At 40.9% G+C, this 27,806-nt stretch overlaps 1 protein-coding gene across 1 annotated transcript in view; it reads right to left on the bottom strand.

The window, feature by feature from the left end:
- Positions 1 to 22,739, bottom strand: part of STAT4 (signal transducer and activator of transcription 4) — a gene marked incomplete at both ends in the record, with an annotated part of 34,942 nt that extends 12,203 nt beyond the window's left edge. The window contains 9 exons of the mRNA XM_079539106.1: positions 588 to 680; positions 1,475 to 1,633; positions 2,721 to 2,872; positions 3,721 to 3,806; positions 5,390 to 5,468; positions 7,145 to 7,237; positions 8,034 to 8,132; positions 20,529 to 20,673; positions 22,612 to 22,739. Of these exons, the coding sequence (XP_079395232.1) occupies positions 588 to 680; positions 1,475 to 1,633; positions 2,721 to 2,872; positions 3,721 to 3,806; positions 5,390 to 5,468; positions 7,145 to 7,237; positions 8,034 to 8,132; positions 20,529 to 20,673; positions 22,612 to 22,739 (1,034 nt within the window). The remainder of the gene's footprint in view (positions 1 to 587; positions 681 to 1,474; positions 1,634 to 2,720; positions 2,873 to 3,720; positions 3,807 to 5,389; positions 5,469 to 7,144; positions 7,238 to 8,033; positions 8,133 to 20,528; positions 20,674 to 22,611) is intronic.
- Between the last annotated feature and the right edge of the window lie 5,067 nt (positions 22,740 to 27,806).

The raw sequence follows: 27,806 nt of genomic DNA, 5'->3' as shown, positions 1-27,806 counted from the left end.
AAAGATCAGAGATGGATCTGTATATCTAACTGCACTGTGCTTTGTGTACGCTTTCCACACCTGCTCCCCCACCTTCTATGCCTTCTTTTTGCTGCTGGATGGAAATGAGATGCGAGATCCTCTCCAATCTCACCTCATTTTACAGAGTCAAGCAAGGAGGTAGTGGGAGAGAAATAACTTGTCATTGATACACCAATCACACACCTCGTAAGCTGCAGATATTTCTCTTTCTAATGTGCTACAGTGGCTCTGAGTATTCTGATGTTGCCTGGCATGATGTGGATCATTACTTGTTAGCTTGCAAAGCCATTAAACCAAGAATCCAATAAATATAGATTCCTGAAGGTGCTGACTTTTGGCCACAGTCTGCCTGTCTTCCTTCTGCTGTTTGCTCTTCATTGACACTTATTACAAGCGACAGGTTCGGTGTCCTTTAGACCCTTGCTTCACAAAGCTCCCTGGAGTCGAAAGGGTCTCTGCCTGACTCTCACACAGAAGTTGTACTACTTTATGGATCCTGAAATGGTCTCCTAGAGTAAAGTGCAGCATATGAAGGGAGCAATTGATATCAGGCTTCCTTTTCTTACCTTAATTTTACGGTGAACTGTATTAACGTTTTAAGAACCATTGGCCTCTGGGGGTGTGTTGGCATACAGGGCTGCCTTTCAACGACAAATGAACTAGGGTAAAAAGAAATGAAACAAGTAGATTGATAGGAATACGCATAAATAAATGTATAGTAAGCTATATTATCTATTTCTTTGAGACTGACTTCTCTGCAGATGCTAAAATGGGAGATATACATTTTCACTCTAAGTTCTCTAAATGATCTCGGGGTCTGACTTACACTTGAATTGTTCCCGTAAGAATCAGATATCTGTTATACCTTTAAAATCAAACCAAAATCAAATTCTGTAGGACTAAAATATCAATTGAATAGCCTTTTATCAGAACCATAAATCAAGCTATACAAGTCCACTGAACCTGGTTCCAGTGAAATTAAATCATTGGTTTTTTTTTCCTTATTTTATAAAAAAGCAATAAACCATGTTTTGCTTGCAGACACAGCTGATAGAATAGCCACTTGTGGTCTGTCTCCTTGTATAGCCGGTACAAAAGAGAAGACAAATTATGAAAATGTTATCTATGAATAGATGGATGAATTTGGGAGGGAAGCCTACTTTGGTGGGGAACAGAAAAGAGAAGGATCTGCTGCTTCACTACGCAGAATTCTCAGCGGTACGTACGTGATTGAAATAAGTGGGTTTTGGTGTTCACGTAGAGTAAGAAGTTGACCACAAAACCTTAAGTGCTGTACATGAGAAGCTCTCTGGTACCTTCAGCTTCTCTGAGTTTTGATGACAGCTGTACATACTCCTTCCTTTGGAAACTCTTAACAGTTAGGTTTTGTTGTTAGCAATAAATGTGTGTCAGTTCAAGTAAAGCAACATGAAATACACAATAGCTTACTCACTTGCGGAAGAGGTTGTAGAGCAGGAAATTGACTTTTTCCAGCAGCTGAGGTCTTTGCACTGGGATGGGATCCCCATCGTATGTCAGTCTGGTCAACAGCTCATCCAGTTTTTCCAGTTGCCTTCTAACTTGAAAAAGACTCTCTGCCAACAGCGTAAAACTACAGAGAGACAACAAATTACCTTGCAATCTCTCATGTAAGCCATTATTAGAACATAATATCTACTGAAGTTCTTGCTTAGGGAAATTGGATTCCGTGCCTTATAGTGCTTTCAAGCTTTATACACAATTATGCTCATTCATCTTTTGTTTACAGCTGTGAATAAATACATCATGCAAGATTTCCCACTTTACTTTCAAAGGCAAATATCTCCCCAAAGGCCTCATCAACAACAGTGACTGTGATAGTTTAGAGGAAATGCTTCACCATCCTGATGTTTTACACACAGGGCACTGCTGCCAGTTCTATTTCTTGCCTACAGCTTTGTAGTTTTTCCTTTCCTCTTTGAAAGGATAATGGTTATACGAATTGAACATGCTACCAAGACAAAAAAAAAATTCTTTTCTTCAAATTTCAAAAACTATATATGTGTTCGGTTATTTTCCCTCTGTTTTTTCTTCTTACTATTTACTCCACCTTTTCCAAAATATTAGTCAGATGGAAGAGAAACTGACGCTCTCTAGAGGTATGATTATTTTTTTTTAATCTAAAGTTATTTGTTGGTTGGTTTTTTTTTTTTCTTTCCCACAAGCACCATTAAGCCTGATTCTATTACCACCATGGTGCAGACTTTGGTCATTCAATTCTGGGTAGCTTTAAGCCTAGAGCAGTGATGTACCCAGCGAGTCAGAGCATAAAGTATCTACCCAGCTCCTGCTGAGACAAAACTCCCACTGTCCTCAGTGACAAGCTCAGTCAGCACAGCTCTTACTCAAGCAAAACTCCCTGGGGTATGTGTATCGTATATCTGCAACTACCATCAAACCAAAAATTGACCGACTGCAATGGCTCAGGCTCAGCGCTTTACTGTAATGTCATTCATTCTACCAGCAAATTCTACTGTTCTATCACTTGATCTACCAAAGCGAAGTGCATTTTTAGTTATTTACTTGCATAGCTGCTCATGAATTTTCTGCTGTTGCAAGGTAGCAAGGCAACCGATCTAAAGGAATTATCATTTTGTGTGCATGGGGCTTGCAGACTTCCTGTGGTTTTCAGTGGAAACATAAGCTCAGTGCAGGTTTACCAGTTCTGGAGCTGATCGAGCCCCCCGTGGAGGGGACCCCCGATGCATGCAATCTGCTGCCGTCTCTTCCAGTCCAGCAGTTCCTCGGTCAGCATGTTGCTCATGAGCATATCAATTTCGTGGATGACACGGCCTATTTTACTTAGCACTTCCTGTAACATGGGATAGCTGTCATGGACTGACCACAGGGCACGGCTACAACATCCAGCCATTATCACAAAGTGCTGATCACATTTTTTGTATGATTTTGGAAACATCTGTATTTAGTCCCACCACTTTTGTCTCTTTAGCCCAGAGGTGACTGGATTACTCACCATGTAAAGCTAATCCTGAATATCAATGAGTTCTTCCTCAGTAAAATTTCTCTTTAGGGGTTGGGAGGGGAGGTTGTATTCATAGTGGGCATAACACCTCCAAGCAGTTGACATTTAGAAGCACTGTCAAGGTCATAAAATCCTTCTTCTGTTTTGCATCATGTCCAATTCACAGGATTTTTTTTGTTTGTACATTTGACTTGCTTTTAACAGTGGAAGGTACGTGTGTCTGAACACGTGGCTTTCTGTACTGGTAAAGGAATGGTCAAGAAGTGCTCGTAGTCACATGTCTCTTTTGCTAAACCAAGCTAGGTAGTATCTGTGCATTTGTTTGTTTGGTTTTGCAATTACTAGATCACGTTTACTTGGGATAACTTTTATTTCCTGTAAAAGCTCTAGACTGCCAACTAAGCTATCCTTTCAGTGCAGTGCAGAAGTGCTCCTCTTGTCTAAGGTGAGCGGAATCATAGCCCTAATTAAGCTTCTGCTTAATTGCTGGTTTCTTAACTGCTCGCCAAGATCACCCACACAAACACAAAGCCTTTGGTGTATTGGTAACTCACATGCTGTTTGCCTGCTCTTCTAAGATGAGAGAATTCAGGAAGGCACAAGTAGCATTTGAGTATTTGGTGTGGGAATAAAGGGAGAAAGCAAATGACCCACAGCCGACAAAGGATGTCACTAACCTTTCTCTTGTAGTCTAACGTATTGAGCATTGCCTGCAACGCCAACATTTCCTGTTTAATGAGGGCGCTGTTTTTGTCGTTCTGCTCTGCCAGGGGTGAAAAAATCACTCAGTTAATTCGGTGCAGATGTGGGCGTGGGGGTTTGTGTGTGTGTTTATGGGAGACGTGGGGGGGAACCACAACCTGACTGCAGGAGGAACTAGGGAAAAACATAAACTGCAGGCATCAGCAGATTACATAATGGCACATTTCCCTTGAATAGGTCCATTTGCATACAAACTTAAGCTATGCTTTTATGATGCCGTTCTTGAAGTGTGTGCATGCGTTTGGAGCAGGAAAAAGGTAAAAAAAGGCATGGCTCATAAATAGGAATCTCTATATTTCTTGTGTGCATAGTGATATATACATCTGGCTTGGATCACTGATTGATCTGTGTACTATTGACACATGCTCATGGTGTCAGCATGTAAAGCTCTTTGGGCTCCAAGTGAATTATGTGTCTGGTTGACATGCATCAAGGTTACGTGTTTGAAACAGATAAAATGTTCACCACCACGGGGATTTTAGCAGCCAGGAGTACCAAACGCTGGTACTTCCCCCTTTCTGTAATTTTTTTCCTTCCCTGGATCATGCATTAGCTTCAAGCTTCCCCCAGCTCACCACATGTACACTCATACTTGGCTCATCCCCCACCTTTTGCACTTCTGTCACTCATGCTACCTTCACAAAAGAAATTGGTGCCAACTGTGTCTCTGCTGAGTTGTGGATTGACATCTCATTACATCAGAGTATGTAGTTTGAGAGAGAGGGAGGTGGGTGCTCGACTCTCTGCTCAGCCACTACAGTTGCTCACATACGTGTCTTAAAGTACTTCAAGCTGGTGTGCAGCAATTGTTGGCAAAGTGAAATTATAAGCCCTGAAAGTCATCTATGTAAGCATGTTTGATTTCACAAATTGGGCAGGTTTCAATCACCTGTTTGGTCAATAATTGTTCTTGACCTGATGACCAACACCTCATTAAACCACAGCAATTTGATCTCTTCCAATTGTCTAGCCATATCCAGCCTTAAACGCACAAGTAATGTGTTTAAGAACCCAGGCATTTCAAGCCCCAGCTATCTCTGCATGTTCAAAGGGAGGTACTAGGAAGGTATCTGAGTAGACACGAGTGGACCTCAATTTCTTTTCTGAAAGAGATCAGGCAAGTGCTGTTGCAGTGTGCAAATCTTAACCACCGTAAGTCAAACATGCATTCAGAGTGCTTACCAGTTGATTATCATCACTGTGGTCAAAAAAGAACAGACAGCCAAGTTAGAGGCTAAAACAGTACCCTGGGAAATAAGATGCTCTTCCACACTGTGCTGAGGAAGGGCCGAGTCAACCACAAGGAGAAGGAAAAATAAGTTCTTCAAATTAAGACAGCTCTTCTCATTGTGTTGTGCCCCTTATCTTCAGAAAATAACTGCACTTGAACACTGAGATCATGTTTGCCCTTTTAACTCCATGAGAGTCATTATGTCTCAGACTGTAGTTTTATACAAACTAAAAATCTATTTTTATGCTTACATATATTACCTCAATAATGCCTGGAAAAAAACTGAGGCTGGATTTTAGTTGTGTAATCACTTTTTTCCTAGTGAATCTAAAAACGATTACAAAAGCACTTACCTAAACTTTGTATTGTTTTATACCTGAAGTCAAATTCTTCTTGCAAGTCTTCCAAGTATTTGACATCTTGGTCAGTCATCTTTCCCAGGGGAGAGGAAAGCAAGAAATTACTTCGGTGTTCACAGTGGCATAAAAAGGAACTTACTTTGTAATGGAGAAAGGCATAACATAGAATTCTCCTTTTCTGCCGTCTGAACACGTAAAATGTTACACCGATAACTGAACTGACTTTGTATAGCCTTAAAGCAAGTGCATAATTTTGCAAAGTCAGAAAGGTTTGAGCAGCAAAGAGAGCAGCAGGGTTCAGGGACTTTATTTTTCAGAGGAATACTTGGCAATTTTGGTAAGGGAGTGATGCAGCTTTACTGCTTTGGCTTTTTGCAGGGGTTAGTTTTCATAGCTACAGCAAAAAGTTTAGAAGGTGTTGTATCTGTACAACATACAAAGGTGATTAAAAAGATATATCGAGGGAAGGAAAATAAATCTGTAGGAAATAATCTGGTTTGCTTCGAAAGTCTTTTTCTGTGCTGTTTATAGGAAGCCTTGATTCTGCCAACGACTTGTGAACAATGCTTTTTAGTTCTCTGAGATATGCAAGCTCAGTGTCTAGGAAAATAAAAGTGTTCTTTTGCTAAATTAGAACACACAGAGTTAATATTTCTGTTTTCTTCTTTTTTTTTTTCTTTTTAACATTTAAATTATGTGTGCAAGGTATGAAATTACGTACACAAGGAGCTGGCTGATTTCTGTGTTCAATTTAATTACCTATTAAAAAACCCTTGTACCTGGAAATCATTCTCATTTTCCCTGGTCTTTCAGGGGTGGCTGCACTTTTCCTCATAGGTGCTTGCTAGACACAGGGTGGAGCAGCAGCGTGGTTGGCTGCTGAGTTGCAGATCTGTCTGCTGTTGCTTTGCAGCTCTTATCTGTAACGTTGATAGAGATCTAGTACCACAACTTCTAAAGCTAGCTTTATCCTTTTAAGGGTTTCATCTCTGTGTAGGGAGATGCTTATGAGAGAATGCTAGTAGGACCTCTTTCTAGTATGCCTGAAGCGTTGTTCGTGGACAGCATATGCACGAGTATTTCTACTATAATTTCTACATCAAGTCTGCTATGAAACTAGAAGAGGTGCTGGGATCCTAAGTAGGCTACAGGTAGTCTGAATCCTTATCCTGCCTTGAAATGAACAGGAAATTATTCTGTGAACTTCTGCAGCCTATTATACGAGACTTAGCTATAGGGCTCAGTCCTAATCTACTCTGCAGTGGTATGACAAGCTTCTGGAGAATTGTTACCATCAGCTCACAGCGTTCTTCTCCCCTCATGCTTCCAAAACGTATAATTATGTCATGCAGTATTTGGCTTTACAGAAATCTTGATACGCACGTGACTCAAAGGTCGGAAAGTCTAGCTACTTCTGACCCAACTAAAGGAGATGGAATTGCAGAAGTATGTTTATTGAACCTCACATCTATTTAGAAGCAGTAGGTATGTTCTTACTGCACTCAGTGATCCACTTGTAACTTGCATAGCAATGAGTGTGACAGCTTTAAACTAGGTAACTCTTGCACTGAACCCAAAGCTGCTGCAAAAGCTGATCTGAGAATCCATATTGAGTAGTTAACTTGGGAGAATAAAGGGATAATGAATAAATGGAGCGACACAAGGTGTTGGTGCTTAACGATAGCTGAGATGTGTCTATGAAAATCATAGCTCGTGGTTGTGCAGATAGGAAACAGGACAACAAAATACCTGGGCGCTGTTCTTAATGGCTGACACTTTGTGCTCCACATTTCTTTGTCTCTCTGAAACCACGGAGTTCTGCAAAGACTTTTCCAGTGGTCCCTGGAACACATTGAGCAGGTAATGCTTGGATGAGTAACGCCAAGCGTTATTGATGATATGGCAAGTTCTAGCACAGGCAGGGAGTTCATAACCCTATGTTCTCCTGGCTGAGGACTGGTATGAACAGCTCAATCTCTTTAGCACCACAGATCTCAAAAGCATTCTTCTTTAACTTGGAAATCCAAAAGGTGAAAGGGCTTGGGTGTACTGCAGATATCAAATGTCTAGTAAACTAAAGGTATCTGAAACACAGACAATTAGATTTCTAAAAGAAAAGACGAGTATCACAGTACTCATATAAAAATACGTATTGCATCCGCAGGTTATTAAAAGAACAAAGTTGCCTTGAATGATATTCTGTCTGTGTTTTAACCATATAACCATTTCCACAAAACGGTTGTGAATGTGGTTTTAAAATTTCTTCCTTCAAGTAACATGCAAACAATCAGTGTAACATGTAAGATGGAATGTCTTTTGTGTTGCATAATTCATATGAATTAGCACAATGCATAATTTAATATGTACACATCTGTTTTGCAAAGAATAATCTCTTTAAAGTCTTTCCCACAGATTAAAGTCTTTGAAGATTAGCTGTGACATCGAAGTCACTTCTAACAATGTTTGCAGCAGCAGAGCCACTAATGAAGTACAAACACGAGTTTAAAGGGTAACATTTGGCAACCCCCCAGTGTACATAAGTCACTCTAGTGGAATTCATAATGAGAGGACAGGATTTGGTCCTAAAAGCACGTGGGCAGATTAACGTGGTGTAAATTAGGGAAATGTAATTCATTACCTGCACGGGCATGCTGGCTGCAGCCAATATTCTTCTTTCTTCTCTTAAGCAGTTTGAGATGATCACTGCTATATGCATGGGATTACCATGGTATTTCCCCTGCAAACACAAATAAACAGAACTTTTAAAAATTGAGAATTCAGGATTTCCCACTGGAAATCACAAACAATGTGGTTTCCCTGTCTCTGAGCTCTATGTGGGTGAAAAAGACTCTCCCGATGTTCTTGACCTTTGCTAGTGTTGCTTCAGCTTCACAGTGCAGCATCAGTTAGTGCCACGGTCATAAAATACTCTTGGAAGTGTCCTACAGAGAATACAAAGATGTAACTCTGAGATGCACATAATTTGATGATCAAATTGCACCTCTGGTATTTGATAGAGCGTTCCTGTCCGTCTTTTCTATGCAAGTTTTTATCATGTTTTCCATTTTCAATAGGATGTTGCTGTTAGCATGGATCATTTCGGCCAAGAAAAGACTAAAATCATACCAGCGTAGTAATGATGCAGTCAGAAAGGCATCCTCAGCAGAAAGCAGAAGACTTAATTTTAGTCTATGAACAATTTATCTCCTTCAACAAATAAGGAAGGAAGCAGCAGCAGAGCTTTGGCCCAAGCCAAAGAGTTAAAATTTTGTCTGTTTTTTACACCATCTTTAGGAAGGTGCAGAATTGCTGATGTTTGACAGATAAATGGGTGCCATGTGAAAAACACTGGTTTGTGCTGTATTTACCAAGTAGGAAAGCCTGATAATTCAAGCAGCATCTTTCATGGTGGTGTATTTGCTCAGCGTTTCTCAATATCCTTCGTGCCTTTCATTCAAGTTTCATGTCTCTTTCACTCAGGTGCCCTTCATTCAGTATTCATGTACCCTTTTTTCATTAATCCAATTATTTTCTCTTCCTGTACAATTTCCTCTTTTAGCCTTGTTCCTTTTTCCTCCTCTTTTTGAATAGTTTTTAGTCACATTTACTTTTGCTTTCTGTGAATTTGACTTGATAGGTTTATGTATACTTAAACCAATGGTTGCATTTTACCTTGTTATCTCATACCAATTGCTCCAATAGAAACCGAGTATGTGAACACAGCTGATAGAAATATGAGCACACTTTCTGAGCACCTATCGATTGCTGTGACAGCAGGCCTATGTTTCTAGCAATTTTCACTAGATAGAACCAGATGATGTCCCAGGTGCTTTTGCATGATTTCATGACGTGTTTTGACTTCCATTGCAAGGTAAAAGAATATTGCACAAAAATGATAATTTTAATTGCAGAGGCTTCAAGTTGCTCGGTATTAAATACCACACTTAGCTATAGTCTCATTTCAGGTGGAGATGAGGTGATAGACACAGGACTCTTAGAGCTGAATGAGTGATGTACAAAGTGTTCCCTTCTAGGGCAGCTTTGACTGTCATGGCATTGTTGGCAATGAAAATAAGCTTTGCGATGTTTCTGGGGTTTTTGAATTCATCCCAGAAGAGGGATGAATAAAGTGCTTGTCCCACGTGGCCATCAATGTACACCCAAAGTAGTCTGAGGGCTGTGCCTGCTTTGATTTGTGGAAAAGCAGTTCTGGATGGTAGAAAACCAGTTGGGTAATTAATTAGCTGCAGCTGTTGGCACTGAGGGGTTTTCTACCCCTCAATGGGCTGAAACTGCTCAGCAAAACATGAGTTGATTGTTAAGGATGAGGACGTGCTTAGTCAGGAGCATTTGGCTGGCTTCAGCTACAGTAGCTTGCGTTGCTAAGCCTCGTTGTTAGCACTTTGACTTGAGAAAAAAGCATTTTTTGTAATAAGGCTTGGGATGAGAGTTGTGGTGAGAAATCTGTAACTAGTGTAAATCCACTGATGCATGTATTTGTTGGTCTGATGACTTCTAAGTATTGCTCTTATTTTTTGGCTGGTAAAACAGTGTCCTGCCTTCCTCATAGATGGCTAATATATGAGGAGCTTAATATGCAGTGGTATCTCTGCAGACTAACTGAAGTGAGAAGTGTTTATTTCCAGCTAACTGCTGTCTAACAGAATTTGGTAAAATTTGATAACACCTAGAAAGTGTTTTAATATAAAGACACAATCCTGCAAGGGAGGTCTTTGGGTTCCTGAGGAACTTCTGGATGCAGAAGCCTGGACACCAGTGTTGGATTGCAGTATGGAGTTCCAAAGAGCATGACAGAACTGTGTTACTCTAGGCTGAGCCTGAGATTCTATTTGAAGCTCTGAGTGTAAGGAGGGAAACTTGAAAAATCAAAACTGGCTGCAGAGATCAGTAACGAAATTTTGGCCCAAACAACCCCCATGGAGACCTTGAGGATTCTTTTGTCTTTGCTGTGTAACAAGAAAGATTCAAACAGACCCTGTAACTAAATCAAAATGAAATAGAAATCTCTTGGAGCTGGAGGACACACCTACACAGAAAAGGCTTTCTAAAGCCTCTTGACATTGGGATGTTTTAAAATCCCCCACAGATGAATGCCAGGTATCGGGGACTTTCCTAACATTTCTAGATACTGTTCATATGCAAAACATGTAAAAGCTCTCTCTGTCTCTCTTTCTCTTTGTTTCAGTAAGGGAAAACCATCTGAATCAGGAGTTGAAGTGGAAATTAACTATTTTTTCCCCTTTTGTAACTCAGACAGCCCTAGTAATCAGTTGGGCCTGTAATGTTTCTCTTTACTCAGGACTACCTGGCACTTGTTCGATTCTGCTTGATTCGTTTTGCTCTTCCAGCAGGCACAGAGCAGACCGACAGAGAGCTGTCAAGGCTGTAACCCCCCACCAACTGAAGGCTGGAATGATGCTCTGCACTGCTGTGGTCTGAATTCACGTGCTTGTGACCAAAGGAGGGCAATGGGCCAGAAAGGCACACAAATGAAAGCGCACAGCAAGCTGTGGGCAGCTGCAGAGCAGCGTGCCACGGCCAGTCTGTCATGCTCACCTAGGACTGTGGTATTTGTGCAATGTGAACAGAATCATAGGATCACCAAGGTTAGAAAAGGCCTCTAAGTTCATCCAGTCCAACCATCCACCTATTACAATATTTCCCACTAACCCATGTCCCTCAGTACAACATCTCCAAGGATGGTGACTCCATCACCTCCCTGGGCAACCTATTCCAGTGCCCCACCTCTTCTGCAGTACTTCTAGCAGATGGCTTGTAACTTCAAGATAAGAAATTGATATGAGTAAACAAATTATAACATATCTTAAGAGTTACAACGTATTAAATGGCTGTAATTACTAAAAGTAACAATAGCTAATGTCCTTGAATGTCAAAATAATCACTGTTTTTTTTTTTTCTCCCCATGTTTTATATTTCTCAAAGAAAATTACACTTCAAACTCTGCCAGCCAGTACTATCAGTTCACTGTAAGCTTTCGCTCTTCTGTGCTTCCATTTTGTCTTTGTTTGAGAGTGGGATTTGATTTTGAGTGGGATTTGCTCAAGTTGAACTTGGCTTCCAAATGACAACTTGGAAATGATTTCTTATCATTGAAGAAGTGGTATAAGTTGGGAAATAGAGAAAAGCTAACCAAAGAAAGCAAGCTTGAGCTGGTGCAACAAAAGCATTGGCAGCTGGAAAGGATAAGGGATATTGATTCTGCAGTTATGCAGGACTGTTTTATTAATGTACTTATATATGTGTATATATATGTACATATATATGCAGAGAGAGAGGGGAAAACTTAGAATCATCTTCTTATAAATGCCAACAAAGAGAAGATGGTGGTTCACTTTTCATCTGAAGTTTCAAAAGGAAATGTTATTCAAATCTGCTACTATAGCAGCAATTCCATTGGTCTTAGAAGAGAGGAAAAAGAAAATTTCTGTTTTGGAGAGGTCTTCTGTGCTGTGGTTTACAGCAAACAACAATTGGTCTTATTTGGAGAATTTTACTTTCAATGAGTACCACCATGAAGATAAATTTAAACAAATAGGGAGTAAAACTTTCATTCTGAACAGAAGAACATTTCTCTGAATGCTGATGACGTTTTCTGGGGAGAAATCCCTCCTACCACTGCCCCCAGTGCACTGTCTGCACCTCAGAGGCATCTGCTGAGAAGGTATCTTACCAAATTATGAAGAGAACCAAAAAGGCATTTCTGCACAAAAGATGGATATGTTATAGTGTGCAGCATTCAAACATGTTAGGCGAATTTTAAAACAGCCTGAGTTGTCTGGTATGTTTTCAGATCCTCCTCAGTGGCTGGGGAAATGCAGGACTCTGATTCCCTTAAGTTATAAGATCGTGGAGAAACTTCAAAATGCTTCTTATGGAACTGCAAAGTACGTGCGCTGGTACAAAGAGCTGTCAATTTTACTGTTGGAAATGTACTGCTTTTCCTGGGAAGAATTAAGAAATCTATACCACCAGAGACTGGCTCTCTTGCTTACTCTGCTTCCCCACCCCCACATTTAATAATTTCCCCCAACAATGTTGTGTAATTTCCCCTGGGTATCTCCATCACAAATACGATCACTCCCAACCTCAGTGATATTGACAGCCAAAGGTCTCTATACCATGCATATCTATAAATGAGTACTTCCTTATATGCACTACAGAATATCCTGTTTTCTGTGTTTCAGTGATGTGATTAGAAGGGTTTGGCTGTTGCTTACTACCTCTAGCATACGAGGATGGTGTTTAACCTTTAAAAAACCTGAACTTTTGCCTGCTTTTCAAGGTGACCTTAAAATGGCTTGAGTAGGTTTTAAATGCTTTTTAATTCTGACAAAATGCATTTTTTTACTGTAAAAACCATCAGCGCTAGCTATTTCATGTTGGTTCTGCTTGGAAAACCCAACTGTATGCCCTTCAGGCGTGTGCAATAAAATCTTTATTGGCAGCATGGAACTGTTAACTATGACAACTACTGATGTGTTGATGTTGAGTGAATATTTGATGGAAGGGAGCTGGGACACAGGCAGGGAACAGGATTACAATGTCAAGAAAGAATACGTTGCCTTCCTCGTTGCTTTCTTGTGACACCCTCGTTCTATCAAGCTGGATATTCAGCATGTCTCTAGATAAGCAAGTATCTCATCTTCCATGTAATGAAAACAAAACAAAATAATTGTCATTTTTGCCTTGATTTATTGTCCCTGTTTGTGCAGGCAGGCAGAACACCTCTCTCAGTGTACTGCAAGGACTGACTCTTCTTTATCTTCTTTGGTGAAGAGCGTTTGGTTGGGTTTTTTTTTTGTTTGTTTGTTTTTTTCTTAAACCCTGCATCTCAGCAGGTTCTGTTCTTACTAAAATTCTTTTTCTACCAAAAAGATGGCTCTGTTCTATTTAGGTCTTTAAGAGGAAGTACCTGTGACTGCTCTTCTTCGATTCTTATATTTAGATTTCCCCTCCCGCTTTCAAAATACCTAGGAGAATCTTAAAGGCAGACTCAATCTTTTAGACAACTCCTCTGAATGTGGGAAGCCCTAAATCGTAAACCTGCAGTGCTGTGTTTCTGCTTTACTCATATAATACAGTACATAACTTCCAGAAGAGCATAAACATTCTTGGGAGCACATGTCACCAGAACAGAGCTGGGATAAGCTGTGAAGGCAGAGGTCTTTTATTCCATACTCTGGTTTGCCCCTAAACTCCACTGGGTTCCTCTCAACACAAAAAAAAGAGCCCGGGGTGGTCTATAGGAGCAGTAGGCTTGTCAGCAGGTAGTGGGTGAGATACAGCTGCAGAAAATGCACTGTTGTAGATCTCATCATCACACAGTGCAACTGTGCTGCCCCAGGGAATGAATAACGTAGCAATGCTTCTTAGTCAAATGAGATGTGTTTCAAACCACATTTCACACCATTTTCCCTGCAGAAGAGGGCAAATAGCGGAGGACATCTGATTTTTGTTTTTTTTCCTGTCATTTGGACACAAAGCCTGGAGCCCCATTAGCTAACCTCCCAGGCAGATCTCTGTCTGCAGCTGGGCCCTTGGAGCAAGCAAGGAGTGCAAAAGGCTTCGTTTATTTTCTTGATTTTTAAGCATCTGTACATAAGCCAACTCTTATTCGTTCTACGAAAACAAACTGAAATGTTTGTAAGTTATTACAGCGGCATTCCTGAAATAAGGACGAGTAACTCCAAAATATTTTACTTCTAGGAATAACCTTTTTGCAGCCATGCATTGGAATCCTTTGTTAAAAAATCCTCATTAGCTGCCATGCAGCTGCTAGCCTGCAATCAGTGATGGCAGAGTGTTGGCTGGTTAGCATTCGGTCTGCAGATTGTGTTCAAGGTTCCCCACTTCCACGCCAAATTATTTTGTAAACAGCTTTAATGATTAAGCTTGAAAACATGCTGATGGCAAGACGGTAATTTGAAAAGCCAGTTGGGATGGTATTAGATAAAATTCATTGCTTTGTTGATGTATCAGGTTGCATGAGTACTAAACACATGTAAATAATATTTTACATGTTGTGGGTTTTTTTTGTTTTGTTTTTTTTTTCTGTGGTACATTATGAACTTTCTCTATGTTCCATTCTCACCCCATTTTTAGCTTTAACAGGAAATTGCAACCTAAACATCAATGGCTACGTTTCCATTCTTTGCAACTGTTTCTCAGTATAGTGATTATTAGAAATATTTGTTAAGTACTAATTGGAATATCCTATCTCGGATCAAATGCTTTTCTTTTTTTCTTTTTTCTTTTTTATTTTGGTTAGTTTTCTTTGATGGTCCAAAACAAACAATGTTAGGATTCCTCATCCTTCTCCTTTCTGATATAGAAACTTGTGTTAACAGTTACCTGAACTGAAATAAACATCTCCATACTTAGTTTGTGTCTGGAGATGCTCAAAGATGTTTGATTCTCATTACAGATAGAAACAAGCCATGCAGTATGACTGAGAAACTGAAGCAGAAGCAAGAACATGCTACCACATCCCTGTTTTAACAGTGTGGAAAGCAAGATGCTGTTTGTGCTGCTTAGAATTAGGGTAAGTTTAATATAAAATGAAATGCCATGATGTTAACATGCTGTGGTTAAGAGGACAGGAGGTAGATTAAGATACTGTTGCAGATAATTTCATAAAAATGTAGTGCTGTGTAGATGGAAGAACCAAACTATTATTTCCCAGCTCCACAGTTGAAATCTGTTTCCAACAGCTCATGTTGGTACAATTGGTGTGAATCAGCAGATCTGGTGAATCCTTGATCTCTCTCTTTGCAAGGATTCCCCAGGCTGCTGAAGGTGTGCACACCGTTGTGGTTACCTAGGCAGGTTGCCCTCTGCCTGCCTTCACCTCATCTCAGGCTCTAGCAGGGCTGGTGAGCATGTGCAGATCACAGACACCTGAGAATCTGCTGTGGCTGTTAAATAAATGTCATGAATATACATCTTTTATGGCAAAATGTTCCCCAGAGCACAACATACCCTCATTAACTCAGGCTTCAGTGGTAAATGAGAGAAGAAGCTATTCTTCCTGTCCCTGAAATCGGTTATTTCACTTTTATAAGAGATTTATATAATCTGATTTTCCCCTGAATATCATAAACAATTTTGTGACACAGATGTATGTTGCTGTTAGTGAGAAGGGATTGCTTTCAAGAGTTATCATGAGACTAGAGCATAAAGATGAGCTGTGATTATGAGTGGGATGATTCTGGGAATTCCTGCTTTTTCCTGGTGTTGTTGTCATACGCCCATTGCACTGCACAGCCCATCTCTGTCTCTGAATTATAGAATCATTAAGGTTGGAGAAGATCACTAAGGTCATCCAGTCCTACCATCAACCCATCACCACAGTGGCCACTGAACCATGTCCCTCAGTGCCACATCTACACGGTTCTTGAAAACCTCCAGGGATGGTGCATCCATCACCTCTATGGGCAGGCTGTTCCAGTGCCTGACCACTCTTTCTGAGGAGAAATTTTTCCTAATAGCCAACCTGAACCTCCCCTGGCACCACTTGAGGCCATTCCGTCTCATACTATCACTGTTACTTTGGAGAGAGGCTGACCTCCACCTCACCACAACCTCCTTTCAGGCAGTTGTAGAGAGTGATAAGGTCTCCCTTGAGCCTTCTCTTGTCCAGACTGAATAATCCCAGCTCCCTCAGCTGTTCCTCATAAGGCTTATGCTCCGAATCCCTCACCAACTTCCTTGCCCTTCTCTGAATGCATTCCAGGGCTTCCATGTCTTTATTGTATTGAAGGGCCCAAAACTGAACAAAGAACTCAAGGTGCTGCCTTACCAGAGCTAAGCGCAGAGGGACAATTGCATCCCTTTTCCTAATGACTACACTACTTCTGATACAAACCAGGATGCCATTGGCTTTCTTGGCCACCTGAACACACTGCTGGCGAAGTTTCTGGTTCCTCAGGAATGGCTCAGGCAGCCAAGCCAAGCCAAATTTCCAGCTCTGGTAAGGGAAGAAGCAAGGGTGCAAGGATATCTAAGATGAAAAATCTCTAGATAACTTGGAGACTGTTCCTACAAGGGCAGGTGGGGCATGGGCAGAGCCACGTCTGTCTTAGATCCTCAGTCTATTTGCAGCCTTGCAGGATCCCTGCAGCCACACTGCTCTTACCAATCAAGGATTTTAGCCTATGAGGGAGGAATGTGGGCAGCTTCTGTCCTAAACAAGTAATTTTGCCAGTCTCTATTGTGCACCGAATCTATTTGCATGTTTTGAAGAAGCTCGCTTCAGGGACAGGCACAGTTATTTGCAAGAAATTCTTCAGCAAGCCAGGATATAATTGTTTATGGGCTAAGGTCTTGCAGACTGTTGCATTTTAAATTTTGTTCTAGAAGTGATAGGCAGCTCTTTGGAGCTTAACATCTGCCCTTTACATTCTGCTGTCATGGCAACAGCACAAACCATGTCCTTGTGACTAATCTGCTTTGCTTTTCTTCATCTAGGCTTTAAACAGGAGAAAGAGTCATAGGCAGAGCTTCTTCCGTCCAAACATATGCTCTCCTCATCCCTTTATAGAGCTGCTGCTCACAGGAGCAGGACTTTTGTAGGAGGAGGGACATAGAATTTAACCTTAGCAAGCAGCTGTGCTCTGCTGTCATCCACTGAAAAGCATCACAACAAAAGGCCAATCTGCTGTAAAAATGAATCCAATTTACTGGCTAGAGGAGTAATAGTAATATAAGAATACAAGGGATTTTAACCTAAAGCACTGATCCTTTTTAGTAAAATACGTGCATAATGTTAAGATGTACCATTTTGAAAGAGAAAGAAATGGATAGAGAAGCAAATTACTGAGAGTTAACTTAGCTAAGTTGCCTTGAAGTACTTACAACTTTTTCACATTGTACGTTTCCTGGTCAACATTTCTTTTTACATCAAGGTAATTCTGGAAATTTCAGCAGTCTGAGCAGAAATGTCATGCTCCATTATTATTTCTGTGGTGGCAGAAAAATAGGGGTGGTCTCGGTGACCTAAAAACAAGGGTGCTAGGCTGTCTTTCTGCTGACAGTTCTGCTCTTTGCATTTTGCAGCTCCTGAGATTGATAATGGATTTATATTGCAAATATCAGGCAGGCAAGGTCTCTCTCTTTTCCCTACTTCCTTCCTTAATCCCATGGAATAATGAAGACATCTGCATACAGATATTTCAGGTGGAGCACAGAACTTTTTCTCTTCCTGATAATAGAAAGGAATCAGAGTGGAAGCTTTCAAACAGAGAGTGCTCAGCTGTGCTATTGGAAACGAGTAGGCATAACAGCACGAGGAATCTTGAGCCTGCGCTGCCTGGGAAGCAGCTGCACAAGCCATTTGTCAAGTGGCTATTGCTTCCTCTTCTAAGGCTGGCCATCACAAATGACTTAATTGTATGACTAATTAAGCAGTAGTCCTACACTTTGTCTTTTGTCCAGATTTGCAGACTGTGCTATGAGTGTTCTGTATTTATAATTATTTTATTGTTGTCGCTGTAGCATTTAGTGACCTATACCACAGCTCAGCTTTGTGTTCCGTATGCTAGTTTCCAGCATTATCTGGCTTGACAAGCCATATATAATTGGCTCAAAATAGTAAACAAACAACGCATTCAGGTCACATATTGAGGTTGAACATTTTTGTGTGTCTGCAAGTGTCTGCACGTCTGTGTGTGGTATAGAGGAGGGAAGGAAGAGGAGTGAACTGTGAAATTTCAAAGAAGTGCTTGTTCTAGAGAGCAAACAGAAAGGTGGGATCGTGGTGTAACTAACCTTCAGAGAAAACCAAACCAAGACTGTTCATAGAGTCACCAAGAATGAAAAGATGTTTACCAATGTAGCTTCCACTATTAATTCAGGGAGCCAGTCAAAGCTAGCGAACAGTCTCTAGTTTTGCAGCATGCCTTTTCTCTCACTAGCATTTCAGAAACAAAAGGATTTATGGCAAGGCACTATACGCTTCAGTCACCTTTTCTGGTATTATCTCATGAAGCAGTCACAAGCTAGCTCAAATTATGAGAGTTTTGTATCTGCGAGTGCACTAGCTTTGGGTGGGGAGCCAAATACCTCCAAACTCCTCAGATACATTCAGAAAAATCAGGTGCACCTACAAAGAACACACACTGCATACTTGGGCTGAGGAAACAAGTATCATTTATGTTCTAGAAATCAGAATGTAATGTCTTAAACAACTGTACAGAATATATGTGATACAGATTCAGTAAGAGCCTTGTTCTACTCCAAGCTACAGAAATTGTTTTGGAAATAATAATAAGGCTGTGAATTATAGAGTTAAAGGTTATAAGAAACCAGGAAAAGCTCTAATAGTGAAAGTGTGCTGTTTGGTGTCTGGTGGTTTGCATGTGTATTTTGAAACTGAATGAGTGGCTTTTAATCTGAATAGACGTTATTTGTTGTCTTGCTAGAACAGAGAAAGGTCAGCTTATTAGTAATAGAGCTGTTGTGTTTTTGGTTCTATTGGAAATATTTTACTGCAGACCCCAAGGTGAAAGTCCTTTTTAATAAGCAGTGCAATTCCAGCATCTCTGGTGTTCCCTCAGGAGTTTTGTGTTGCTTTAGACTGTCAACCTGCAAACCTTTGTGGAGCAGAGAATTCACTGCCTGAGGAAGCTTGTTAATCAGGGCCTGCAGGACTTGGGTTTCACTCTGGCCGTGTTCACACCAGCTGCTAGGTCAACTACTGTGTATGCACTCTAGGCTGATGCGTCATCTCAGTGTCCTGAATTTCACAGAGGACACAAAGTGGCCAACTCAAGTTAGCCAACTTAAGTTTAGAGTAAAATAAATGGCGCGAGGAAAAGAAGGAGCAGTGAGATTCTTTACTTTGGTAGAGCATGGAAGTACATACATACAATCCATGTGCATATGCACGTTGTGAAGGCAGAGTCAGAAATGTACAACCTGTTGAGCTAGGAATACAACTGCTTTTTTCAGTGCTCTTTGTACATATATGCTTCTGTGAGGAAACACATAAAGTGGTGGAGCTCTGGCTCAACCGTACTGTGGCAAAGTGTCCAAGTGACCATGAAGGAGATCACAGCAATGACCTTTCAGCTCTCCATTCCAAAAGCAGTTAAGTTGTTTGAACTGTGCTGAAATGAGGGTTAGTGCTGCTACTCAAACCATAAAACAAACAAAAAAAGCAATAAAAGAGCTTTGATTTAAAATTATATGCATAACTTCTTGCATAACACTGGAAGGAAAAGTGATAGCGGCGTTGCTTTTTTAAGGGGGCCAACATTACAGACATAGAATAGAAAGACATGCAGCCACAGTGGCACCAAAATAATTGACACAGTAGTATGAAGATGTTCCAGATCAATGAATTCATATAAAATTAAGAAAATGATTTTGTAAATGATACAGTTTTCACTAAAGTACTTATGGAAAACACCACGAAAGGAGAGAAAAATCCCCAAACTTTTGTTCAACTCAGATGTGTATCTATTTTATGCAGAAGACAAATAGATGTCAGGAAGTAGATGACTAATGAAGTGGAACTCTGAGAATTCTTGCCTTAAATAAACAATTACTAGAGGAACATTCAACCAATCAAAGTAAATATCACTTTTTCAGAAGCCTAAAGGAAAATCCTTTAGGCAATTCATAACAAGTAATCACAGCTAAGAACAAAATAGCAAATGCGGTTCCTTTTTCAGGGTGCTGTTTTGCTAAGGCCAAAATACATGATGTTTTCCCAAAGACTGTCACAGCTAATCGTATTTAAATATGTGTGTGTGTGTGTCTGGAAAGTTGTTAATCACACTTGTAACAAACATTGACATCTATGAGCACTGTATCAACCTGTTTTTAAGAGCTGAATAAGACGTAGGTATGCGCTGAGCCAAGAGGTCACAACATCGTTGTATCTCAGTAACGTGAATTAAAAATGTGGATTATTTTTCCACATGGTTACTGATAGCCTCTTATTGGAGGCTTGTTCTTCCCATAGCTGCCTGGAAAAGGGAATAGGGAAGCTCTGAGCTGTGCACAGGAACAAGCTGTGTTAGCAGAGGTCAGGCGTTGCCCTTGGAAGCCAGGCAGAGTGTGCAATTGGTTATCTGGAAGAACAACATACCTGAAGCAGCTTTCTGATTCTTTTCAGGTTGTGTATCAAGAGAAGGTTCTTCTCTTGTGAAACCCGGTCTAGCTGTTCATCCACTTGTATTAGGAGGTTCTGTAAAAGGATGGTTGCCATTGCTTCGTTGTTGGATGCAGCCTCCCTTGAGAACAGATGAACGAGAAACATTTTTAAAATGTCGTAAGTGCCAAACTATCTGTACAGAAATTTACAATCCATTGAGAAATAAAGGCAGTAAGAAGCTCGATTTAAATGTATCATGTAGAGCTATGTAAATAATTGATTTTATGATCCCTGAATTTATATTCAGCACACTATGGCCTCATCCAGAGTGGAGACAATCAGAGATTTCCAGTCTCAGTTTCTGTGAATATTTAAACACGTTTAGCCCACTCCCTGAAGGAAATGAGGCTTGTGCACAGTGTGAGCCAGAGTCCCTCTCTCTCTGTCAGTCACACAGACATAGTTTCTCAAGTTGCTGCCCGCTTTCAGCCAAAGTTGACAGTGGGCTCAAAGTCCAAAAAATACTGTATCTGTACAAATTTCCCAGAAAACTGGCAGGTTGGTAGAGGAGAGGAATCCAAATTAGTGCCTCCACTGAGGAAAATGGCAGTAATAACTTGCTCCAGGAGGCAACAGCCAGATGGCCAGTCAGCGGATATATATCTTCACACCAGGCACCAGATGAGCCTTTGCCCAGCCAAACTATATGGGGATACGAGAAGACTCTGAAGCTACTGGTGAAGGGTATGTAGGGGACAGAGAATGCAAATAACATGGAAACAGGCTTTACTAGTTCTGCTATTTATGGAACAGCTTGTTACATGAAGGGCAGTAACACTAGTGAGCAGGATAGAGGAAGGTAGTCTTTGGACTGGATGGCCTCCTTGTCCTAAGGTTACTCTCTCCTTGTTCCCTGAATGGTGAATACATGTTTGAGATATACCTGCTAAATCTGGCAAAAAGGAGATTTTAATGATTCCCATGTTTCCACAGCCCCACTGCATGCTATAACCTTCAAGGAAAATTGTCATATTAATTAGTTGATTTTTTTTTTCAATAGTTCTCCTAGACTTGTGGATTTAGCTTCCCAAATTGAGACATCTCTTCCTGCTGCTATTAGTATAAACATTTTTTGGTACTTAGTTCTGAATTTTCTTGAGATAACTATTGATTGAATTTGATCTAAATTTCTGTATAAATTTACCTTTTAGATAACAATTCCTGCAAATTGCTGGCTTGTTCCGTAGAACTCTATGTCCAGCTTTAAATGTGATTTGGATAAAAGGAATAATTCTGTGCTACAGGAGGTAAAGGGGTAACATTTCCATTGAAAACTGACTTGCATTATGTTTTTCTGTGAAAAATCTAGTGCCATTATTTTCGCAGAATCATAGAACTACCAAGGTTGGAAAAGGTCTCCCAGATCATCCAGTCCAACCATCCACCTATCACCAATATTTCCTACTAAACCATGCCCTGCAGTACAACATCTTTTTGTTCTTAGATCATTTTAATCGGATTTTGCTTAGGATTAAGTTCAAATAAGAACTCCCCTTCAGATGTTCCTTAAATTCGAAGTTATAAGGAATAGAAATCTGTGCTCTAAGAAAAAGTATCCAAGCTAGAAATGTTATAATTGAATATTATATTTATATTTAACTTTATATTTGTTGCTTTTCATTAAAATCATTATTTCAAAACATGCAATTGCAATTTTCAACAATACTCCTTTGTGTTTCACGTAATATGTGGTAGTTTCTTAGGAAAAAAGCACAGTAATTTAGTGATTCTGTTGGTGTAAGCATGACCATTGTATATAAAATAGGTTCAAAGGAAATTGTTATTTAAGAAGTTGAAAATAACGTTGCAGTTTTAACAGGAATTTACTGATACTGAATCTCTTAAATAGATGAAGTGTAATGCTAACTCAACAAGATAAATCCATGAACAGCAGAATACTATTCTTGGAATGTAGATGCCTGCACGGTTCACAAATGAGTACCCTAAAATCTGACAGATAAGATAAAAACTGCTCATGATGGGAAATATTAAGAGAGGGAGCAAATGTATTCCTTACCAATCTTGGCTTTCTATCCATTGTGCCAGCAGATGCCGGATTTCCATGGGAAAGTTATCATCATAGAACTGGTCAACTTGTTCTAAAAACTTTATTTCCAGTTGTTGAACTTGACTCCATTGGGACATGCTGCAAAAGAAATAATTAAACTTATTTGCATTGAAAATAGCAATGTATCAGTAATACAAAGTGAACAAAACATTTATTTTCATCATAGGGTTTTTTTTTTTTTTAATTATGTATTTTAATATTCCTGGCTAGTCTCTGTCTTTGAAAATGAATGTTTCTCGACTGAAGTTGGTCAGTTAAAAGGAAGAGGGAGAAAAGCAAGTAAGACAACTAGATGTTTTAGCTCTTGCACCTCTGCCAGCTTTCTTCCTTAATGCATATGTTCAGATGATTATGAAGTGGGGAAATTTGTGCAGCATCTCTTCCTGGAGAAATAGTTCAGGATTGTATACTTCAAATCCAGCTGTTCTTATGAAATAGTAGTAAAAGCAAAGAATTTGCTTGTAACAATGAATTCATGCCATTTTATGTTGTTGTGCTGTTGCTAGAGCCCCATGTCTTCTGTTTGGAGAGGACTGCTTACTTCAGAATGTTAATTATTAATCTAGTATATCTTTTCCATTTTTACTTGGCATAGAATTCTGAGATTTGGTGTTGAAAAAAGAAAAAGAAAAAAGAACTTGGGAAGGGTATAGCCATACGAAAACCAAAAGACAAGCAACAGTGGGGTCACCCAGTCACAGGCTCTGAAATTCTTGGCTTGGCTATCCATCCCAATTAGCTTTTGACTCTCTACTGAGAGTTACAGATTTTAGGTGGGTTGAGTTGTGTTTAAATAGCCACTGCTTTCGTGGACTGAAGAGATTGCTTTGGGTGAGTGGACTCTCAAAGCAGACACCTCAGTGACTCCTTTCCTAATTGGGCAAAGATGATCTTTCTGACATCTGTACTCTAAGGTTGCATCACATCATCATTAATCCCACTCATGAAAACATTTTCATTGTGATTTTTTTTTTTTTTTTTTTTGGCACAGAAAAGCATATTCAAAAGCTGAAGTAGAATAAGCTCATATTAAAAAAAAGCAGAAATTGATTTTCTGCTTTAGCCCCACAGTATACTAAAGAAGCCTGAAGGTTGCTCTGAAGGGTCCCATTGTGTCACTGCTCCTACCTACACTTCCACGTCTTTCCAGCATTATCACATCTCCTGTGTTGCACTGAAGGATACACTGAGAACAACTGACATACTTCTGTATTGCACTGAGAGATAAACATTGCCTCAACGCAGACTTTGCTGGGTTGTGATTCTAGCTGTGTCATCTGCAGAAAAAGTCAGCAGGAGTTTGGGAACAGGCCGTTATGGACAAGTAGACAAGGGGCACCTTGGAGCCTTCCACCTTGGTCCTCCTGTGAGCTCTGCCCACGGCCTTGTCCTTTACCAGGGGTTGTCTGCTCCTCATTGCCTTTGCTCACACTAACAAACTATGTACAATACAATGCCGTGGATTAAAGATTGCACTGCAGGAGGGACATTTTTCCTTGAAAATTAAAAAGATGAGGTTTCATCTTGGCGTTTTTGTAAAATTGGCGTTTTTATAAAAAGCTGACCTTTTTATAAAAAGCTTTTCCATTTCCAACTCTGAATCATAGTTCCGTAATGTCAACATTTCAAAGGACGGAATATATGTTTTTGGAGCAATATATAGGAACATTTTCCTATCTCTGTTGCTACGCTGGTAATTACAAAGAAATCACAGGCCTTATTTCTTGAGATACCTACAAAAACCAAATCATAATGTAATAATACCTCATGTTGAGAAAATAAGATTTGTAAGCCTGCTTGCTTTCAGAGAGAAATTTTACTGCAGCTTCTGGCAAACTGTGGTGGTTGTGATACCCACCAAGTCTTAAAAACTTTGTATTTTTATACAAATTAAAAAAAAAAAAAAAAAAGATGCTGCAACCTCTTTGGACTTCTAAGCGATGTGCAGGGCTGCTGGCATTGCCCCAGAGCTTGCAAAGGGCAGGTCTAGTCTGTATCCAGGGTTCTGGAAACACGTTCAATGCAGTGCATCCTGCTGCAGGTTTTCCTTTTCCTGGGAGTTGTGCTAAAAGTTTAAAAGCTCAGGACTCCTGTGATTTATATTGGATCTCCCCTGAAAGCTTCTTGCAGAAATGTACCACGTTTAAAAATTAGCATCAAGATACAGCAAATGAAATACTGACAGTGCAAGTGTCTCACTTTTCACGTTGCGAGGTGCTCATTCAGATGCTTTTGGTTTTGTCTACAGTTATGACCTGTGCTACTGCTACAACATTCCCTACAGTCCCCTCTGGCAGAGAAACCTCCCCTGACAGTGGAGGCCCAGTGGTGCAGGAGCAGTGGGGAGCTCCAGGACCATGAGGCCCCCAAGTCTAGGTAAGACACTCTCTCCCCCGCCCCACTCCCAAGGCACCCTGAAGGCTGCAGATGGATGGAGAGATGGACAAGCAGACAGACAAACAGAAAGAGCCCCCCAACTTGCCTGTGCAAGTGGCCCCTGAGCTGTTGGCGATGTCCCCAGGCGTGGCTGCCGTCTGCCCCACGCTTTATGCTGCCCCAGCTCTGTCCCGGTGGCTTTTCCTGTGCGTCAGCTGTGCCCTCACCGCCCCGGGGGAGTGGAATGGGGCCGTGTCACAGTTTAAAAACATCACGAGTAGCACAACTCTCAGTGGCTGCCTTATTGCTTTGGTTTTGGTGATGAGGTGCATTCAGAGCAGATAGCGGAGAAAGGTAAAATGTTGGCTCTTAGATAAGAAATGGCCAGAAGGAGGTTGTTTATCAAAACGTACCCCGAAACATCAATCAATTCTTCAGTTTGTAATGTGGCGCTGTGGCCTGTGCAAAGGGCTTCTCCCCCTCTCCAGGGAAGCACAGGGCCAGTGCCTCTCCTGCACGTGGACCCTGCTCGCTGCCTTTTGTGACCCACTCTAGTTGAAGGGCTCGGGGCTGTCCCGAGAGCGGCTCAGCAGCAGAACATAACCACACCACACGCTGTGACTTCCTGCAGCAGCTATGGGTGTTTTGTTTCAGGCAGTGCCTGAGATGCAGGAGCTCCTCTCTGAGATAAAAGTCTCAGTCCTTGCCCCAGAGAGTTAGCAGTCCGACATCTTCCTTATCATCATAAAGGCTATGACAGCAGGAATGCTCCAGGTACTTTTTTCCCCCAAAGAAGTTCATTTACCAGAAGAGGATCAGCGTAGCAGTGGCTGCAACGCTGCTAAAGCCAAAGTAAATGGAAAATGCTACACTGTCATAGTTTCACATCCACCTGACCAAGCAGCTGCGACCCACACTAAATGGGATCCTTTCGAGCAATTAAGGTTTTGTGGGTTATATTGTGCATTACCCAAACCCCCAGTCATACGCAGGGCTTCTCTGTGCTAGGCTGTAGGAACAGCAAAGGGAAGGTGTGCTTGCATGCTGCCCGTGAGCTGACGGAGTGGTTCAGCATTCTGTGCTGGGAGCAATAGGAGGCCTTACTGAAGTGAGAGAGCCAGGTGCAGGAGTGTGGTTAAAATGAAGGTGCTTGTCACTAGCGATGTGTAATTACATTTTCCAGACGGCCCAGAGAGAGAATTGAAAGTGATGTGAGAATCTCTGATACATAGCTAACTTCTAGATCTGCTGGTGGATGTCATCTTCACTGTCTGTGTGCTTGAAATGAGATCTGACATTTACTTTAAAAGCATTTAGCATTTTTTTTTCAGGTGCATTTGTAATGTGAGAGCCAGGATCATAAGAGATCTCTGCAAAATCCTCACTTATTGAATCAAGTCTTCTATTGCATGCCTCAGTAACCTCTGTATTTATCTGTTATTCTTTTATGCTGTACTGCTGCATATTTGCTCGTTATGTTTTACAAGTGAGGTCAGGCTGTAATGTCCTGCAGGATTTTCTTCAGCCTTTTGTTCTTGTAAAATAACCAGTGTACAAAGTCATGTTAGTTTTCCACAGCAGAAATGGAAGCTATGGATGCAGAGCCAGCTGCTGCTGCCACCAACGGCCAGATGCACATGTCGTACCCAACTACATTTTGGCTCATGTGAGTGGCTGTTTTTGGGTCTGATTTGACTTGGCTGTCATTAGCTCAAAGAGGCAACACTAAAGCAGAAAGAATGTTTTCAGTGCCCTTTGTCAGGGGCTGCGGATGAGTTTGTAAGTCATGCTCCCTCTTTGTCTGCAAAGGTCAGACCTAAACTCAGATGAATTTTGGCAAGAGCCTGCTCAGGCCTGCCACGTGTCCTTGAGACTCTGGCACTCACAGGAGGAGATACAGCCACATTTCACCCATGTTCCTGTCTTATTTTTTTCTGCTGACGGATATCCCACCGGTTCATTCAGAGCACACAATTTCAGTAATTCTTTTTTTCTGTGGGACTGCATACTGCCCTTTTGAGTGACCTCGAGGATCATCTGCTAGAGTTTTTTTGGATTTGGTTCTCTTCCATTAGGCAAATCATTGCCAGAGCAGCTGATTTTCAGGTGGTTTGCTGTGTACCAGTAGGCTCAGGTAGTAGCGATGCTGGGACACTGAATTAGCAGTTTGAAGACCACCCAATAAGTAACATTTATTAGCCATTTAATTTTATGCTGTCAGTAGGGGGAACTATTGCACTGCACTTTTTCTTTAGCTTCTAAATAAATATTGATAACTACCTGTCCTTTCTTTTAGATTAAGTACTCCTTCTCTAAGCATCCTTTCACATCTGATATCCATAATGATAAGAGGATGGGTAGATCACACCATCCCAGTAAAATAACCTAATAACAGGGCTCCTTTTTGCTGGTTCTCTCTCCCCTAACCTTTAAAACAAGGTCTGTGGGGGAGTGGCTGTTGTTAAGGTGATGTTGTTCTTTTAATATCTATTCAGGCTTGCTTCCAGAGGAAGGAACTCAGAGTATTCCCCAGGATAACTGAAGGCCATTCCTTGCCTGAGGGTCAGAGCTCAGTGCCCAAACAGCTGGTTGCTTCTTCCTCCTGATGCAGGGAGGGCAGCTAGCGGCTGTGCAGAGACTGCCATGGAGGCAGGAGGTTCTCTCAGTGAGGGGATGCTGTAGAGGGGTGAGGGGACCTCTGGGGCCTCGCAGAACTCATTGGAGGTGATGGAGGGAAGTATGTTTTGTCTGAATGTTTTGTTCCTCTG

The sequence above is a fragment of the Tetrao urogallus genome, assembly GCF_951394365.1.
Source record: "Tetrao urogallus genome assembly, chromosome: 8".
Classification (NCBI taxonomy): Eukaryota; Metazoa; Chordata; class Aves; order Galliformes; family Phasianidae; genus Tetrao; species Tetrao urogallus.
This window is presented reverse-complemented; position numbering and strand designations above follow the sequence as displayed.